The sequence below is a fragment of the Leucopleurus acutus genome, assembly GCF_964270905.1.
Source record: "Leucopleurus acutus genome assembly, chromosome: 8".
NCBI classification, from domain to species: domain Eukaryota; kingdom Metazoa; phylum Chordata; class Mammalia; order Artiodactyla; family Delphinidae; genus Leucopleurus; species Leucopleurus acutus.
In genome coordinates this window covers 20749215-20768215 of record NC_139151.1, presented here as the reverse complement: position 1 = coordinate 20768215, position 19001 = coordinate 20749215, and the positions used below count along the sequence as shown (strand labels likewise).

General features: G+C 42.5%; 1 protein-coding gene across 1 annotated transcript; it reads right to left on the bottom strand.

Annotated features, from left to right (window-relative positions):
• Positions 1-6934: 6934 nt before the first annotated feature.
• PLET1 (placenta expressed transcript 1) lies at positions 6935-16829 on the bottom strand (the record flags this gene model as incomplete). Its single annotated transcript, XM_082844095.1, has 4 exons — positions 6935-7026; positions 9415-9476; positions 12925-13126; positions 16646-16829. 4 exons carry the CDS (start codon positions 16827-16829, stop codon positions 6935-6937), a joined length of 540 nt encoding a protein of 179 aa, XP_082700221.1.
• Positions 16830-19001: the final 2172 nt, after the last annotated feature.

Genomic DNA, 19001 nt, shown 5'->3' with positions numbered 1-19001 from the left:
GCTTAGAGTCGCTCACAAGGCCGCAGGCATCTCAAGGCTTGACTGGGAAGGATCAGCCTCCTTGCTCACTTGTGTGGTTGATAGCAAGATTCAGTTCCTCGCTGGTTGTTGGACTTAGGCCTCCATTCCTGCCTTCCTTTCTTGCCATGTAGGCCTTTTCATAGAGCAGCTTCCTTCATCAGAGTGAGCGAGGGAGAGTGCCAATGAGAGTGAGAGGAGGGGGGCGAGGAGGGAGGGAGAAAAGTGGGGTGTGTGTGAGTGAGAACATGAGCGTTAGCAGGATGGAAGCCACAGTCTGGTAACCTAATCACTTTTCTGTTTGTTGTTCCTTAGAAGCAAGTCACCAGATCCGTCCCACACTCAAGGGGAGGGGATTAAACATATTCTAGTGTGTAAAGTGATATGGAGAATAGCAGGAGATGAGGCTGGAGAGGTAGGCAGGGAGTGTGTAGCATATGCCCTTTCTGACCCCAGGGGAGTAAAGCACATTTCATTTTGCAAGAGTGAAAAAGATCTATGATAAGTGTCCGTTTTGTTTTTTAAACTGCAAACTTTTACATTCCTCCTGGAAATGGAATTATCTTAAAGACGGGAAACAGATTGTGCTCATTTTGCTTTTGTTATGTCTGGGATATTTCTAGCCTCCCTTGCACATAGAAAAATCATTGTTAGTTTCACGCAATTTAACTTTATAACAAGATTCTGTTGCAAGACAGACATTTTGGAAAATGCCCCAGATAAACACTATCTCTGCATAGCTACTGAGAGAACTGCTATCACCATAAAAGAAAAGTAGGGGAAAGTGATTCTTGCACTGGAAGATTTTCAAAGCAGCAGTTATGCTTTCATCAGTTAGTTTGCTTCCTTCAAAATCCACCCACCCACTCCTACCAGTATTCTGTCACCATCTAGACAGAAGTATTAATCATTAAAAAAGAGAATTAGAATTCCTTTCCCTTTTCTTTCCTGGTTGTTGGCTAAAGAAGTGACATCTCAGGCATGTATTCTTAAAGATGCCCAAGAAACAAGTCATCGGTACTTAAGCCCAAGTTCACCCTCATACAACCAGTTTACTAGTCAATGAAAATTCCCAATTTAGTATGATAAGAAGTATGAACTAAGTTTAAAAACCCTTTTTTACTTTTCACAAATATCTTAATAAATGTGAGTGCTATGGCTGGGGACAACCTGAAGAAATAGAACTAGTGTTGGCCTTTACCTTTTAAAGTTTTTATTTGCACAGATAGAACCACATATGGGTGGTTGGGTGTCTTGTGGACATCTCAAACTTAACACTTCCAAAACTGAATTTCTGATTTCTCCTTCAGAATCTTCTTTTACTAGTTCCCTAAAAATACTCATGGGAATGAGTATGGACCACCATCCATTCATTTTTTTCAAGCCAGAAATCTGGAAGTTGTCCTTGATTCCCACTCCCCCTTTTCACTTCTTACCTCCAATCTATCAGAAAGTTCTACCTCTAAATAAACAATGATTTTTGCCTCTCTCTCTCTCCATTTCCAATGTCACCACGGCAGTCCGGATTGCCACCATTTGTTTGCCTGGATTACTGACATGGCCTCTTAACTGGTGTCCTGCTCTACTTTGGTTCTCTTCCACACTGTCATCCCCCTCATCCCCCATCCTTGAGAGCTTCCTCTTGTTTTTAAAATACAATCCAAACTCCTGACATTGGCCTGCCAAGCCCCTTATGATCCAGTCACTGCCTACTTCCCCAGCCTTAAAATGATCACTGTGTTTTTGTCACATTGGCCTTTGCTCATCCTAATGAACACTCACTTCATTCGTGCCTCAGGATCTTTTTTTTTTTTTTGTAAGCGAGAGAAAAACTTATTAATTGCAGCAAGTAGGGAGAACACCGGGGATCTTTCCCAAAGCAGTGTCTCTCAGGATCTTTGTGTTTACTTCCCTTCTGCCTAGAATGCTGCCCCAACCATTGCCCCTGGCCCATTCCTCATTCCTTTCATAAAACCTAATTGTTCTTCAGATCCCACCCTAAATATCACCCTCTTGAAGGCTTCCTTGGTCACCCTGTATAGGTAGAAATCCTCTGTTATTTTCTATCATAATACCTATACAGTGCCCTTTCTTGCAGTTTTAAAATTACATATATGTTTCCTTTTGTCTTATTTATTTGCTTGTTAGTTTATTGTCTGTACTCACCTCGAGGATGTCAACTTCATGAGGGCCAGAGCCCTGTCTTATTCATTGTTTCCCCAGGACCTAGCCTAGTGCCTCCTACAGAGCAGGTGCTGAATAATTATTGCATGTATGAAAGTGCCCGAAAGTAAAGAACTGGTTGAAACTGGTTTGGTAAAAATTTTGAGATTTAACACCAAAACGTCTTTTTTTAATTGAAGTGTAGTTGATTTACAATGTTTAACACCAAACTTTAAAGTATACTTCAGATAGGTGTTATTTTTTACATGCTTCAGCTTAGAGAACAACCACTGCAATATGAAATAAAATCCCGTCTTCCTCCAAACTTGTTCGTCTGGCTAACTTTATCTTCGTGGGGATTTTCCATTTCCATTTGTGGGTAAAATTTGTCTTAGTCCTCAACTACTAATTTAAGCACAGATAAGCTAGAATTCTGAATCACGGGTCTTTTAGTAAATTGCTGTCCTTATGACCCACCATCATTTGTTAGCAGCGCTCACTCAGGGGCTCACTAAGGTACTCCCTTTATGGCAGGACAGACAATGAAGATTGGTGGGTAGTTCCTGTCCCAGCTTGTGGAGAGTGGATTTACCCCAGGCAGAGAGGCCTCAGCTGGTCTTGCAAAGAATGCCTTTTATCATTCCGTCTGTTTAGCCCCTAGGAGCAGGGTTCCTTGTAGAGAGTAGATCTAACAGATCGGTGGCAACACTGAGGCAATATGTGTTTTTCAGCAAACTAGGGCTCAATTTGTTGCCATAATAACTTTCAGTAATTCCCAAAGAACTAGGGGGAACGTCAAGGTTCCTTTCTTGAAGGAGAAAACTGTTTAGAAAAGAAAAAATGCAGCCTAACCAGGTGTGGGGTGTGACGTCTTCCACCTTCATTTGAAGTTGTGTTGATGTCTGTGTAGTTAACTAACAGGTTTTTGGCGTTTATTGGCTTATTGTAAATTAGCATTATGTCAGTCACAATGTGTCCAGTATCTCAGTCATCAGGCCCTTTAAGGTAGGAGTCAGCTCCAGTTTACTAAAAGGAATCTGGGGTTTCAGTAGATTGAGAGCTGGGATTTGAACCTAGGTTTGTGTGGCTTAAAAAAAAAAAAAAAGAAAAAAAACCCGACTCAACAATTATAATAACTATTTCAAAAAATATCCCAAGCTCTTTAAATATGCTTTGTCTACACATTTTATTTTCGCCAAAGTCTTTTTGAGTTTGTTGGACTCAAGCATCTGAGCCTGAAGTTATTTTTACATATAGGTTATATATGTATGCATCGATAAATAAGCAGGTATTTTTGCATATGTTACATTATTTCCCGGTTATATTAGGTATATACATTTAACTTTATCTATATATGGATATAACTTACATAAAAGCAGGGTGGGATGGTACATATGTCCTGGTTTCACTGCTGTGCCACATTCAGAGAAATACAGTCCAGCAATCAGAATTAAAATAATTCTGATATTCTCTTGTATCTCTTGAACGACATTGCCAGAACTGGTTTGTAACCAAGAGTAGTGCTTGGGAAACCCCTTGCCTCTCCTTTCAGTCCACAGAGGCTCCAAAGCTTCTTTCTATCTCAGCCCACACAATACTCAAGCCAAACTTTGCCTTTGCTTCCTCTTCTCCCACCCTCTCCCTTGTCCCAGCTCTCTATTATGTAGAATAATTTAACCCCTTTACTCATTATTTAGATTCTTTACGAGAGAGCCTAGGAGCTGACCCAGAAAGCCAGAAGGCATTCTACTTAGAATCCTGAGGGGTGGAGGTGAAGGTGGGGCTGGAGGGAGAAAGACCGTGAAAAGTCAGACATTAGCCATTTCTTACAACAGTTACAAATGAGAAATTTTAGTCCTTGTTAGGGCACCATTTTATTTGTATATATTTATATTATATATATATATATATATATATAGTATTGAAATGCTTGGCTTACTTGTACATCAGTGTATCGTTCGTGGTGCCTTTTTAAGGCATTAAATAATTATATAGTGTTTAACTTTGTGCCAGGTGCTGTTCTGGGTGCTTTATATATATTAACTGATTTAATTTCTACAACAGCCAATAGGTAGCTACTATTTTTCTCCCTATTTTACAAATGAAGAAACCAAGGTACACAGAAGTTAAGTAACTTATACGAGGTCTTATACCTTATAAGGTAACTTATAAGGGGTAAAATAAAATGAAATTGAACCCTGCAGTCTGGCTTCAGAATTTATCCTTTAAGACAATTGCCAAAACTACCTCTCATGAAATAATAAAGTTTACTGAAAGTTTTCAACACTTACTTTAAAAAATAACTTGGGGGTTGATAGACCATAAGATACTGTCTACATTTTCTCCCTGGTCTGAGTCTTTTTCTTGCTCTGAATGGTCGGTATTGTAGTTGGACTACAATACCAGGTATTGTGTTGACCAGGTCTGGAAACTTTCTGGTGTGTGAAAAATCTTTGAGGTAACGGGATTTGGAAGACATTAATTTTCTTTTCTACTTTCTCAGAATGAATTATCACTTCCCTTACAATGGGTAGGCAGTTGCTGTTTCTGACACAGAATAGGAATGCATTGAATTTACAAAACACGAAGCTGCAAACAAGAAAACCCACAAGTGGAAGAACAAGATTGGGCAAGGGAGTATGGGAGCGATAAATAGTCTGTCTCTTGTCTGTGCATGAGGTGCATGCAGGCTGTGGGCCTCCTTGCCATTGCTTGTGTGCCTTTTTTTTTGTTTTGGTCTATCACTTCCCATTAGTCAAGATCAGGATTAGCTGTCCCTGAGACTGTGAAGCTACATACTTCTTTAGCCCTTTATTCTTCTTCTGCTACTCACTGCGCTTGCCACTTACTGGATTCACTTAAGGAGTGACCAAGGATGGCAAATATTTGGAGCCTGTTCTGCTTCAATTCCTGCCTCCTGAGCCCAAGGAAGATATCACTAATTGAATATGAAGTATTTTTGAACCTGGATTTTGCTTCGGAATCCTTCTCAACAGTGCCCTTAGGGTGTCCTGGTTAAAGTGCAGGCTCTAAAGTGGTACAGACCACTCTTCAAAACCCACTAGCTTCACTGTGTATACATTGATTGACTTTGGGCAAATTATTTCTCTCTCTCTGCCTGAGTGTCATCCTCTGTAAAATGGCTATATCTCATAGGGTTGTTGTGAGGATTAAGTGAGATGACGCATATAAAGTGCTGAGTATAGCGCCTGGCAGATACCTATAGTGGCTACCAAGTGACATCACAGAAAATTGCGGAGTCAGGAGTGCCAAGAATTGGTCCCTCCACTGAAGCAGCCAGTAAACTGGCAAAATCTGTCAGGGTCAACTTGTTCCGAACTCTAGACTCTAATAAAAAAAAACAAACTTGTAGTTGTTAGGGGAATGCTTAATGAGGAAAGAGGCTGCTAAATTTTGACATACATGAAAATCTGTCAGGTCACTGGCTGACCACTGAGAGAACAGAAGAGAGACTTCAGTGACCACTTTCAACGAGGAACGCAGTCGTTGCAAAACTAGTTTAGAAAAGTTACTAGACAAATGGATGATTGCAGCCCTCAACAAGCAACAACAGCATACCCTGATGAGAAGGGAGAATATGATTTCCAGAGTCACCATTATAATATTGAAAATGTTAAGTTTTCAACAAAAATTAGACATACAAAATAGGAAAGTATGGCCTATTCACAGGGAGAAAGAAGAAATTGACAGAAACTATCCCTGAGGAAGGCCAGCTGCAAGTTGGCATCCAGTCACTGAATGTTGGCATACTGGAATTTAGCATAACTATTAAAAGAAAACGCAGTTGCTTATTACGGGAAATACCATACTTACTTTTGGTTTTATATTGTATTATGAGTATTATAAATATTTTGCCCATTTCTCTTAGTGGAAGTTACCATTAGGGGAAAAATGACCAGTTTGCACCTGAGAAAAATTAAAATTGAGAAAATTTTACTTTTATATCTGGCCTTAAAATATACACACTCGCACCATCCCACTGATTTAAAAAAAAATTTTTATTGGAGTATAGTTGATTTACAATTTTATGTTAGTTTCAGGTGTACGGCAAAGTGAATCAGTTTTACATATACATATATCCACTCTTTTTTAGATTCTTTTCCCATATAGGCCATTACAGAGCACTGAGTAGTGTTCCCTGTGCTATACAGTAGGTCCTTATTAGTTACCTATTTTATATCCATTGATTTTTAAATGCTCACATAAATGAATAAAATTAGATGACATTTTCTGTATTTTAAGTTAATCACTCATTAAAGACATATTTGAATTTAACACATTCATTATTCTTGCTTGAAGCATAGCGTATTTGGTATGACAGAAAATAATGCCTTTATACCATAATCTTTCCCTATCCTTGGCTACTCAGACATGGTACATTCTTATTTTCTTTCCCTTCAAATACTACTGGCGTTGCATCTAAACAAAAGTTTAGACTGACTGTGGAATTGGCTGTCAACATGTTAAATTAAGAGCCAGAATTCCAAGTTACACCCAGACCAGGTTACAAAAAGCCTAATTTGTGTCCTGAGAGATCCAGTTGAACAGCAGTGAGCAGACTGGCTACCCTCCACTAAGTGACCCTCAGGTCTCCGTTTGGGTCTGAAGCAGTGGCAGTAGAGTTGTACCCTGAGAACGCAGAGTCTTCATTCACACAGGTCAGAGCCCTGTCTTGGGACTGAACATAGAAGGATGCAGTGGAGGCAGAAGCAATTGTTCCCCCAGCTTCCTTCTAGAAGAGGAGTTTGCTGGTGAGAAAGACGAGCAGGATCTGAATGGCATCTCTCATGGGGCTGAGGAAGGCTCTGTTGGCCAAACTTTTGGCTGTGGTTTGGGTTGTGGTTAACTTGTGGGTTGTGGTTATTTTGTGGATTGTGGTTAGTTCCTGGGTCGGGGTTGTGGTTAGTTTGTGGGTCAGGGTTGTGGTTAGTTTGTGGGTCGGGGTTGTGGCTAGTTTGTGGGTCAGGGTTGTGGTTAGTTTGTGGGTCGGGGTTGTGGCTAGTTTGTGGGTCGGGGTTGTGGTTAGTTTGTGGGTCGGGGTTGTGGCTAGTTTGTGGGTCGGGGTTGTGTTTAGTTTGTGGATCGGGCTTGTGTTTAGTTTGTGGATCGGGCTTGTGGTTAGTTTGTGGGTCGGGGTTGTGGTTAGCTTGTGGGTTGGGATTGGGGTTGTGGCTGTGGTTGGCTTGATTGTGGAGATCTTGGTGGTCAAGTCTGAGGTTGTCCCTGGAAAAAAAAATGGCATCAGGATCTCTTTTGGGTGGCGAGTAGGCACTAGAGAAATGAGGCTAATGTGATGGAATGCTGGAGCCAGAGTTCATGGGCAGAATTCAGTGAACACTTCACAAGGGCCAAGTGTATTTAGAGGAGGGGAAATTAGGGGTACAGAATGTTAACAAAAAATAAGAAACACTCTGACCTTAAGACCTATGGAAGAAGGAATTTATACTGAACTTACATAACTATTGAATTTGCTGTTGGGAAGGTAGTCTGCCTTCAAATGTCCTCATGTCCTTAATATTATATTTGCTCAATCAGTGCAAATATGATCCAGAGTGGTACAATTTTATTTTATTATTTTTGCTAATTTCAAAGTTTCCATGTAAAGGTTATAAGAACTAGACACCATCCAGACTTGAGGATGGCTGACTCGGCTTTAAAGGAAGTGGAAGGAGGCCCTGTCCAAATGCTTGAATCCCTTTTTGTGGTGTCTGAGGCATTGGTCATTTTCACAGGCATTGATCTGACCACACGTTGGTTCTCTGAGGTTGCTTTGCAGAGAAGCAGAGAAAGCCAGGCCTACACCCCTGGGCGGTTGTCTGATCCTGAAAAACTGGAGCTTGGCAATGATACTTCCAAGGATCTGAGTGAACCACAGAGGGGACTATAAGGACGAAGAAGGGAAATGCAAAGCAGTTTGCGCAGACCTGTACATTCTGCCCACTTGCAGGGTGCCTTCCAGCTCTGTGGCATTGTCTTATCTCATTTAGCATTTCCTCAGGGCAAATGTTTCTCTAGGACACCACTGAGCCCAAAGTCTGAACAGAACCGCTTTCTTCTCCTTTTTTAAAATCCGGATTTTATTAGCATGGAGCTAAGGAGTCCTGACTAGAGACAAACTTTTTTTTTTTTTTTTCCTTTCCTAGCATGTATACGAGTGTTCATTTCAAAAATGTCCTGGAGAAAGAAAATAACATCCCAAACTTTTCACAGAGGGGAAACCACCAAGGAAACAGTTAAGGCTTTCATATAATAGTTTCATTAGGCATAATCACTTTAATATTTGTTGTTGAAGATAGATATGCCTTTGATCACATTTGCAATGCTTGACTGACCCGAAAATGGGCAGTGTACTAGATGCATTTCAGTGTTTGGGGGCTCACGAGGAAGACCTGTTATCTGGACACTGAGAAAGACTAATATTACTTGTTCTTGGTTGAAGCTTGTATTTAAAAACTTCATTTAAAAAAAAAGATTGTCTTTCTAGTTTTAAAGTAAGTTTAAGAAAAGTCAAGAAAAGTATAAGATGTGGAATTTGAGTCCTCGTTTTGCCATTTACTTTCTGTGTGGCCTTGGGCAAATTACCTATCTTCTCTGAACCTCAGTTTCTTGAATTTGTTTTTGCTTGCGAGAGAGAGATAAGAGAGAAGGAAGGGTGCAGAGAAGGGAGAAGGGCAGGGAGCCTCAGAATGGTTTGACGTTGAGGACTACAGCCTGGGAAAGGCCAGTGGAAATTCCTGGTGGTTGTGCTGGAGGCCAGAGGCCACTCTGAGAACTAATGAAATTATTGGTTTTCTATGCTATCAACCCTGCTTTGTGCAAATCTCCCTTCTCATCCCTTAAACCCTTCGGTAAAGTCTGCTATACCAATGAAGGCTCTGTGTGAGGTGGTAGTCTTGTGAAAATTGAGGAAGGAACCAACTTCCATATCCATGTCTCTGTGGTGTTGAATGGAAACAGCTCTTAAGGAAGCCGGCGTCTGGAGCCACAAGTGACCATGAGAACCGAAGGCCCCTTGGAATTGGCTTTTGTTTTCCACAGGGCACAGGATAAGGGGTTGAGCTAATCTTATGTAGACCTCAGGGTGCTGGGAGACTCAACTGGTACCTGGGTAACGCATGATTAGAAGACGTTTTTCTAGGGCACCCACAAGATAATTTTCCGGGCCAATGGATTTCACTGCCAGATATGTAAATAGACTGCAGAGGAACTTACCATTTCTTCTCAGTATCTTAAAAGAAACTCTAGCCACGTTGTGGAAATCGACTGTGAAGACTCTGTGGAGGGAAAATTGATGAGAGATAATGGTGGGGAATTCACAAGCTCAGCTCACATTACTGCCTTCCCAGGGGACCCCAACTTCTTAGTTTCTTTTGTGCTTAAATTCTTTACAGCACAAGTAGCAGATCATTCAGTACTGGTCTGCTGTATACTGTCTTGACCAAGATCTTCCACAGTTTTGCTCCAGACAAGATCATGTCCATCCCTCTCCCCCACCAACACCAGCACCCTGGATTCCCCACAGGCTGGTATACACGGCTGGTCTTTGTTCAGGCTAGTCTTTCTGCTTGTAATACCAGTCCCGGGCACATCTGCCCACAGACTCGACAGTAGCCTCTATGAAATTGTTTCTCCTGGTTGTCATGGACCCAGACAGAGCTCCATCAGAGAGACATGCATGCCCCTCTACTACACTGCCTTGCTGTGAGCCTCTCCCCCGACTGGAGGGCCAGCTCTTCGAGGGCAAGTTCTTTTGTCAACAACGCCTGACACGTAGCGTCATAGGTGCTTAATGTTCATTAAATGACCTGTACAGCTTGGTCTGTTGTTCTGATATCATTGGGTCCATTATTATATCAGTCTCTTGTTCATACATTGAACAATTAATGAGAGTGAAGTACATGCCAGTCACTGTGCTTACTGCTGAGGGAACAGTGGTGAACACAGCAGGCGTGGTTCTTACCCTGGAGACTTTAACCGAATAGTCAACTGACAAGTAAGTGATTGCAACGAAGCAGTGGCAGTGATGAGAGTGAGTAAACAGGGAGCGGAACTTGATCTGGGGGTTCAGGGAGTGCTTTCTGAGGAAGTGCTGTGTAACCTCAATAATTATTTCTGTATAGGCCCTGCCTCCCAACCCACACTGTAAAGTTCGGTGGGCAGGAACCTCTTCATGTTGCCTTTTGTGCGCTACTCAGCGTAGTGGGCTTCCCCCATCATATGTGCTGCTCCCCTCCCCTTGTCAGCCTCGCTGATCAAGGCTGCGTGTGTACATCGTAAACAAGCAGAGAGGCCAGTGCATCACAGCAGGTGCGAGTGAAGAGGGGTCTGGAGACCGCACTGTTGGTGAGAATGTGCTGTTTCCATTGAAGATTGTCACCACCATTTGGTGTTTTATCTGTTGTTGCATGGAGTGTGGAGGCCTTAAGGAGGTGAGATGAAAGGAAAACCATTGCCTCATTAGCCCTGGCCGGCTTCTAAGGAGCTGCTGTCATCGTGAGGCTGGGTTGTAGCACCTCCCTTTGGATTTTAGTCTTGCAGGTCGCTCTGTGGGCATAATAGCACCTCCTCCAGAGCCAGCTAGGTCCAACCAAGCCTGGGCATGGCTGGAGAGGCTGGAGTGACTTGGCAGCATCACCATCACCGCTGTCTACAGAGACTTAGTGGCAGTTCATAGTGGACATGGCCTGATGGTCAGACCTGCCCTTTCAGTACAAAATGGCAGTCTGAAAGTGTAAGGACCTCTCAACATTTGGTTCTTAAAGTGAACTTGAAAATAAATCCCTAGCTGGGAGGGAAGTTTTTTGTTAGAGTCCCCAGGTGGCCTCACCTCAGAATCTGAGTGTGTCCATTTTGTGCAACAGGAGGAAGCCGGTTTTACTGTACAATCATCACACTTTCTGCCAGCAAGCCATTTCCAAAATGAATCTATGTTTTAAAAAATGATTCTCTGTGTCATGGTGAAACCGAGTCTCCCTAAAACTGAGATCCCCTGCTGAGTTTATGATTAACCACTCTCAAAAACTTTATTCTCTTTCTTGTCCCACTCCCCACCCCCATTCCCCTTAGGATTGAAGAGTATCAAAGAAACGGGGGGACTGAAACCAAGCAGGACCCTGGGGGCCCGCCCTAGTACAAAAGCCACTCTGTGTCCCCCCATTTCTTGTTTGTAGAAAAAGGCTTTAGTCTCCTAGACCCTCCTCGAGTTCCAAAGAGCAGACTTAAGCAGTTACTAATTAGGGAAGTGAGGGAATGCAGAAACAAAGGAAAGCAGTCAAGAAATAATACTTCAGTGATAAAACAGAGTCCTAGTTCTCCTCAAGGGATACATATAACAATCTGACACATATCTTTGAGTTGTTCTGCAGAAACTAAGACCCCTGCCCAAGTGGAGGATGGTGACTACATGGTGACCACAAGCACGTAGACCCCAGACTGATTGGAATCAGAAGGTTGATGATTCAGACTCCTGAAGCATCACCCTGTTACCTCACCACCAACAACCAATCAGAAGAAAGTCATGCCCCCTGAAAACTTCACCCCAAATGTGGCCTTTAAAAGACCTTCCCTGAAAGCCATTGGGGAGGCCGGGTCTTCTGTGCATGAGCCACCTGTTCTCCTTGCTTGGTGCCTGCAATAAACGCTGCACTTTCCTTCACCACAACCCGGAGTCAGTAAATTGTCTCTGCTGTTTGGCAGGCGAGTGGACCCAAGTTCAGTTTGGTAACAATGGGGACTGAGTACCCCTCCTCCAGGCTCTTGGCTACTGGCAGCTTCTCTGCACCCCCAGTTTAGCAAGGCCTCCTGGAGGACTGCCCTGGGGGTTGGCAGAGAGGGGAACACTCAGGTGGCCAGATGGTTTCAAGAGGAGTGTCTTTATTTTTAACTGTTTGCTGCTGCTGCCCCCAACCCTGCCTGGCTCTGGAGTACTGTCTGCCCCAGACTAATAGGAATGAATTGGGTGGGAGTAGGAGGGAATATAGAGAATTCGAAGCAAACTGGGTGCCAGGATTCTTTGCTTGACCAAACTTTAGTCAGGCTCTGGAACCTTCTCCTAGGCCCATCTGTGTACTTCCTTATAAAATCCAGTTTTAGCCAGAATCCTCATAAGTCGGTTTAGCAAGAACCTTCCACCCTTGATATCTGATCACCTTTATTATCTGATTGAATTCCTCATCCTCTACTATCCCCCAGGTGATATCGGTTCAGCCTTGGCCTCCCTTAAGCAAGAATCCTGTTAGGTCAGTTTAGCCAGAGCCCCCTTACAGGTCTTGATGTTTCCTCTTAGTGATTTTCCATCCACTGAGCCCTCACCCTGTTCCTGGGCTGTAAATTCCCACTTGCCCATGTTGTATTCAGAGTTGAGACTTGTTCCATACGGAGGTCTCTTTTCTCTTATTGTGATAGTCCTGAATACAATCTGTTTTTGTTCATTCATTCATTAGTTTTGCTTTAACTACTATCCAGCTCTGGTTTTCTTTAACACCAATTCTTTCTGTTTATGTTGAGCATACCTGGTGTGTGTGTGTGTGTGTGTGTGATGTATAAACTTCTACAGATAAAGGTAGGACAAAGAATGGTGAGGCAGAAAAGGAGTACAGCTACTGAATTATCCACATCATATCTGGATTGCATTTTGAGTCCTCTAAAGTCAGTATAAAACTGTACAAACATAATATGAAATTGTAAAAGCCCAAAGCAAATCATATATGGATAGGTTCTTACTGTAACTCGACTGTAGTTATGTTCATGGAACTAGGAGATACCCATTTTGCCTCGAAGAACTTGCTGTATCGGCTCTTCATGCGGTACAAGACGCTGCTGCTGCAATACTTGTCAGCTTTTTGCCAGGAGCCAATGAGTGAGTTGTCCTGGTCTATTGCTCGCAGGATCACAGAGGTAATATTTTTATTCACAGGAACTGACACTAGGAGGAAATGAGAAGGAAACAATCAGCCGTCTGTGCAGTAAGACAAGAGATGGGGGTCATGAAATCAAAATTAAGTGTGAAAAAAGAAAGTTACAAGTAGTATGTAAATATAGTGTGGTCCCATTTTTGTGAAATAAGTTGAAAAAAGTCTGGAAGGAAATACATGAAGATATTAACTATGAGGATTTCTTGGTTGTGGGGTTATAGATGGTTTTTATTTTCTTCCTAGTTCTTCTTTGTGTTTTCCAAGTTTTCTACAGGAAAAGGTGAACAAAAGAAGACCTGTACTCTGGCCCTGGTTTTGCTACGTATCAGGGATGAGGTCCTGGCTGACTTTTAACCTCTTGAGCCCTGTTCCTTTCTGCCAGATGAGAGTTCTGCCCTTCTCTCAGGAGGAATGCAGTGTGGGGAGAGAAGGGGTGGATGCATGTGAAAGGGTCAAGCGGACCTCCTGGGAAGTGCTTCCAGAAGTAAGGAACTGTTACTGCCAAGTCAAAGCAAAGCCTATTTCCTGGTTCCAGAAATGCTGATGTTCTTGGTCTTTGTTGTTGAGAGTGAGGGAAGGGGGGGCCTCTGAGACCCAGAGGCCCTAATCCAGGTACCTAGTCCAAGTACCTGCCAAAGCCCCAATCCAAGTACCTCTAAGTAAGCACTTAGGGTTCCGTGACCTCCTCCACTCAGGTGAGTCTCACCTGTTGACCTAGCCCAGCGTGTGCCCACAGGGACCCCACTGACACTTGTTAATTCCACCTGTTATTTTCAGCCTTCTGATGTGTAATAGGGAGGGAATTTCAAGAGACTATTTCAGTTTGTCCGTTTCCTCCCTTAGAAGATCCCTTCTGAACAAATTTCTCAATGCTAGGGTCCTCTCAGCCACCCCAACTTATTTTAAAGGCTTCTCCTTTACAAAATAAAGAAAATTGATCTTGCAGCACAATAGGATTAGACAGTCCTGGATCTGAATCCTAGCCCTAACATTTAAGACCAAGTCACTTCCCCTCCGATCCTTGGTTTCTTTCCTGTTCATTATTCACTCCACAAATATTTATTGAATGCCCGCTTTGCACTAGGGTTGGTTCTAGGTCTGAGGATAATGACATTATCTCTCATTGTATGGAGATCATGATACCTTATCTTGAAAGGTTCCTGGGAGACTGAAGAGAAGAATGTAAAGACTTTAATACTGGTGGGTGTTGGATAAGTTGCCATTGTTATTCTTAGCACGAAACATTTCTCTGTTCTGTTTGTTTTTGCCAGTCAAGGTTGCTGAGCCAGATCCCCCCGCCCTGAGTTGCTCAGCGAGAACCTGACATTTGTCCTAGATGTGTGTGCATGGTGCTGAGGTGGATGGTGATGAGTGACGGTGTCATCCAGTCATCAAGCCTGTCAGCTCTCCCCTGGGCTTGCCTTTGTCCTTTCTTCTGTTTTCCACCCCACTCTCTGGCTTAAATCTGCCTTTCATCCCTCCTAGTTATCTGTATTATCCAGATTCCTGGCCTCCCTCAGGCTTCAGACTGATCAGACTTCCACACTCAACACTTCCATCAGGACACACACCTGTCCAAAACCTTCAAAGTGCTCTTCTAGAGCCTCTAAACGTTTCTGGTTTTATATTTCTGCTTCTGTTGCTTGCAGGACCCAGTGCCTGGCTCTTATGATCCTCATAAGAAGTACATGACACGTAGTAGGCATTCAGTGAGCCTTAGTTCCTCTTCTCCTTTCTCTCTGCTCTACCCGGTGCCTCTGTAAATGCTGTGTTGTCCCTCTCATCCAGCACGTTCCCTTTCAAGGGGTCTTATGGATCATCTTTTGATTCTTCTTTCTTCTGTCTTCCTACTTTCACATGGCTCCTCTGCCACCCCCACCTCCAACCCCGCACCCCTTGCATCTTCACAAGATAGGTTTCTTTTTTTTCCATTTCAACAGCAAAATTCTTCACCGCGTGATGTGTTACCTTAAGTCAGAGGTATGAGACCTGACCATCCAGGTCCTGCTCTGTATACAAGGTCACACACATGCCCTCCTGGTCCTCATCTTGAAGCACAAGATTACCCTCCCTGCCCTGTTTAGGACAAGATCTGCTGCCTGAGGGAGTGGGACATAGGGAGACCCACCACAGCTGAGGCATTTAGTGACAGTCCCCAAGAAAAAATAGAAAAAAGGACTAGCCAGGATGAGTGTGTGAAGGCAGGCCATAGTCATTCTCCTGCTGAAGCCTGGAATCTGTAGAGCATGGGTATAGATATCACCCTGGTGTTCTGTGCAAAATTTGGTTAGAGTTCTAAGAGAGGCAGGATAACATGGTAGATGAGTCAGGCTCTGAAGCTGGACGGCTTGGCTAGACAAAGCAGGACAAATCTTGGCTATTATTTAGGTTCAAATGTTAGCTGTGCAACCTACTAGTGACCTTGGGTAAAACTTTAACTTTCCTGTGCTTCAGTTCTCATCTGTAAAATGGGGAAGATAATAGCATTTACCCTTAGAACAGTACTCAGCACACAGTATGACGTCTTAGCTCTCATTACCTTAACTGAGAGGCGTATAGTCTAGTGGTTAAGAGCAGGGTCTCTGAAGCTAGAATGCTTGGGTTCATGTCCCAGGTCCATCATTTAAGCAGCTCTGTGACCTGAGCAAGTCACTAGCATCTCTACCTCTGTTTTCTCATTGACACACAGGAAATGACAACAGTATCTACCTAGTAAGTCATTGTGAGGACTAAATACATTAGTACATGTAAACAGCCATATTAAATTTGTTGTTATTATGAAAGTTATTCGAGAGCACTTGCCTTGACTTGTAGGTTTGACTGATCCCAAAAGGGATGTCTGTAAAATATTTCTAGGCACCTCAAAGAAAAGCACTGGATTAGGAATGAAAAGACCAAGATTCAAGAGGCAGTTCTGCCACTTATTAGTTGTGAGACCCTGAGCAAGTCATTTAACTTCTCTCAGCTTCAGGCTCCTCATTTATCAGGTGGGATAGTAATACTTTCCCTGTCTAGCTCACTAGATTTTCCACCCACAGACTAAAAGTGAACAGCGTCTCCTGGAGTTGTGCCGTATACAATCATTCATGGTGGCATTGTTTCATCAAGTGGATGGAAAAAGACTACAAACTGTGGTGCAATTTTTAATCCCTTAAAATAATAAAAATGCTCCCCCAATACAGACTGTTTTAAGTAAAAAAAAAAAAAAAAAAAAAGCCCAAATTATTTAAGTGAGAGAACTTGCTGCAGTTGTGCTCTTGCTGGGACTCGGTTAACCTGAGTGTTGGGATGTAATGACTCCCATGGCTCAGGTTCACACAGGGGACATGCAGAAATAGGAAATAGTCCCACCCAACCCATCCTCTCACATGTTCTCATTCTCCCTCTTTCTGCCTCTGTGTCCCAGACGGGTCAAAAACACATGTTTTGTTTGTGTCATTGAGAGCAGGGATGGAGGGGTATGTTCTGCAATTCCGGTTTTATCTACCCTCAGAAAACAGAGGACAGCAGAGAGAATGGCTTCTACTTACCTGTGTAGACTGTATTGCTTTTATAGACGTTTGGGTTGGCATGGATTCCTGAGTAAGTGGCGACAATAACCTTATTGAAGAGCATGCAGTTGCCATTGTGACTTATGCAGCTGGCAGGAGAACACAGCAGTCCAAGGCACAGAAACAGCCCCAGTGGCAGCAGCAGGGACCCGAGGATTACCATGGTCTTGATCTGTTTGGAAACTACTGGGCCTGAAACTGGGTAAGAGCTACAACTCACCTGTTTATATGCTCTGGGGCTGGAACTTCTGGGTGAGGTCATACATGCAAATCTCCTGCCCACTCCTCCCTAAGATGAACGGGCTTCTGGAATTTGGCCCAAGATATCACCAGGAATGAATCTCCTTGTATCTGTCACCATGACCCTTTGCGAATTCCAGTTTTGCTCATGAAGGGGAATGTACTGATCGTGGTTTTATTTTGCCTCTCATTCACCTCAGCATCTGACATTTGAAGGAAGCTGTGAGGAGGGGTTAATACTGGCAAAGTGAAATTCAGAGTTGAGTAATCATCACCTACCTGTCCTGTTTAGGAACTACACTCTTCTCGCTACAGGAAACTCAGGCATTAAAGCACTTTTCTTCATGGAATATTACGTATCCTTTCCAAGTCTCCTTAATCGAACATGTCTCCTGTCCCAGCTCATTTAGCGACTATCATAGAACTAGAAAGACTGTCCTTCTGGATTTATATTTGTTTCTTTGGAAAGAAACAGCTTTGGTTCACCTTGCTTCTGCCTGACACTTTCCTCTATACTACTGTAGCACAAGGAAACTACTGAAAAAAAATCAGAAAATATGTTTTTTTCATACTTCTTCTCTGATTTTAATTCACTCACTGAAGGAGAAAAGAGGAGAGATGTATTCTGTGTGAGTGGAAAGAAAACAAAAAATGTAGAATTGAATCAAAGAGATATTTATAAATGTTTTTTCAGGAGAAGCACTTACAGAATGGTGGAGTGAGGACCTCTGAAAAACCTACTCCTCCAGAAAAGCAATGAGCAAAAACAGTCTAAATCAACTGTTTCAGAACTCTAGAAATTAAGCAAAGACTTGCAACAATTCAAGGAGCATTTGTTTAAGAAAAATGGCTGAATCTCTTTAAACATAGTGAGCATCGAGGCATTTTAACTTGCCCTGTTCCCATCCCTCTTACCCCACCTCTTCAAGTAGCCTTAGAAACCAACAGCCTTGCAACTATGATAGCCATGAAGACCAGCAAACTAGCAACCAATAGGGAGGGGACAGAATGGGCTTGGAGTGCTCCAAAAAGCTTCATTTCCAGAGAATTGTCCCTATATGACCTGTCTGCAAATTGCCTATAAAGCTGAATTCTCAGGGCTTTCAGAACTTTCTCTGCAAACAGCCTTATTGCTAGGGTATTTGTTGAAAATAATCAGTGGGAAGTTTTTAACATTGCAGCTGTCTGAAGCAGTGGTTGCAACTGGGACTAACAAGGAGCTGAGCACAAAATTTAAAAGAAAAAACTGGGACTGAGATGTTGGTTGGGGGCCTTGGAAAGCTCTGACAAATTCCTGGGGATCTAAAAGGTCATCTGCATGTACAGAGCTATGCACATGCCCAGAAAAGATCTGAGAAAGCCCTAATCACTTATCTCTGGCTGACCTTGAGGGTCTATACAAGTAAGAAATGTAGGCAAAGGCTGAGTTGTAAACTGCCTATTTGACCAGTGAAGGCATGCACACAGAGAGGAAGTTGGCAAAGATTGAGAGACTTACTGGTTCAAGACATTTAGGAAATCTCTGTCTATTCATTAGCTGACCACTAAGCTAACTAAGCAGAGACTTCAGTGACCACACATAATAAAGAATACTGACTTTGCAGAATGAATTAATTCAGAAAAGCTGCTAAATAAACAGCAGCAGCAGCAGCAGCAACAACAAATAATAACTAATGCGAACTACAACAAACCCTGGGAAGGAGGGGAATCTGGTGTGCATAATGGTCAATGGTCACATTATATTTTTTAAATGTTCAATTTTCAACAGAAAATTATAAGACATACAAAGGAACAAGAAAGTGTGTTCTGTATATAGAAAAAAACTCCCAGCCAATAGAAACTGTCCCTGAGGAAGTCCAAATGTTGGACTTACTAGACAAAAACATTAACTCAGTCATTATAAATATGTTCAAAGAACTAACAAAAGCCATGTTTAAAGAATAAAAGAAAAGTTTAAGAATGATGTCTCAACAAAAAAGAATATTAATAAAGATATAGAAATGGTAAAAAGGACCATACAGAAAATTTGTAGTTGAAAAGTATAACTGAAATGAAAAATTCACTAGAAGGACTTCAGAACAGATTTGAACTGGCA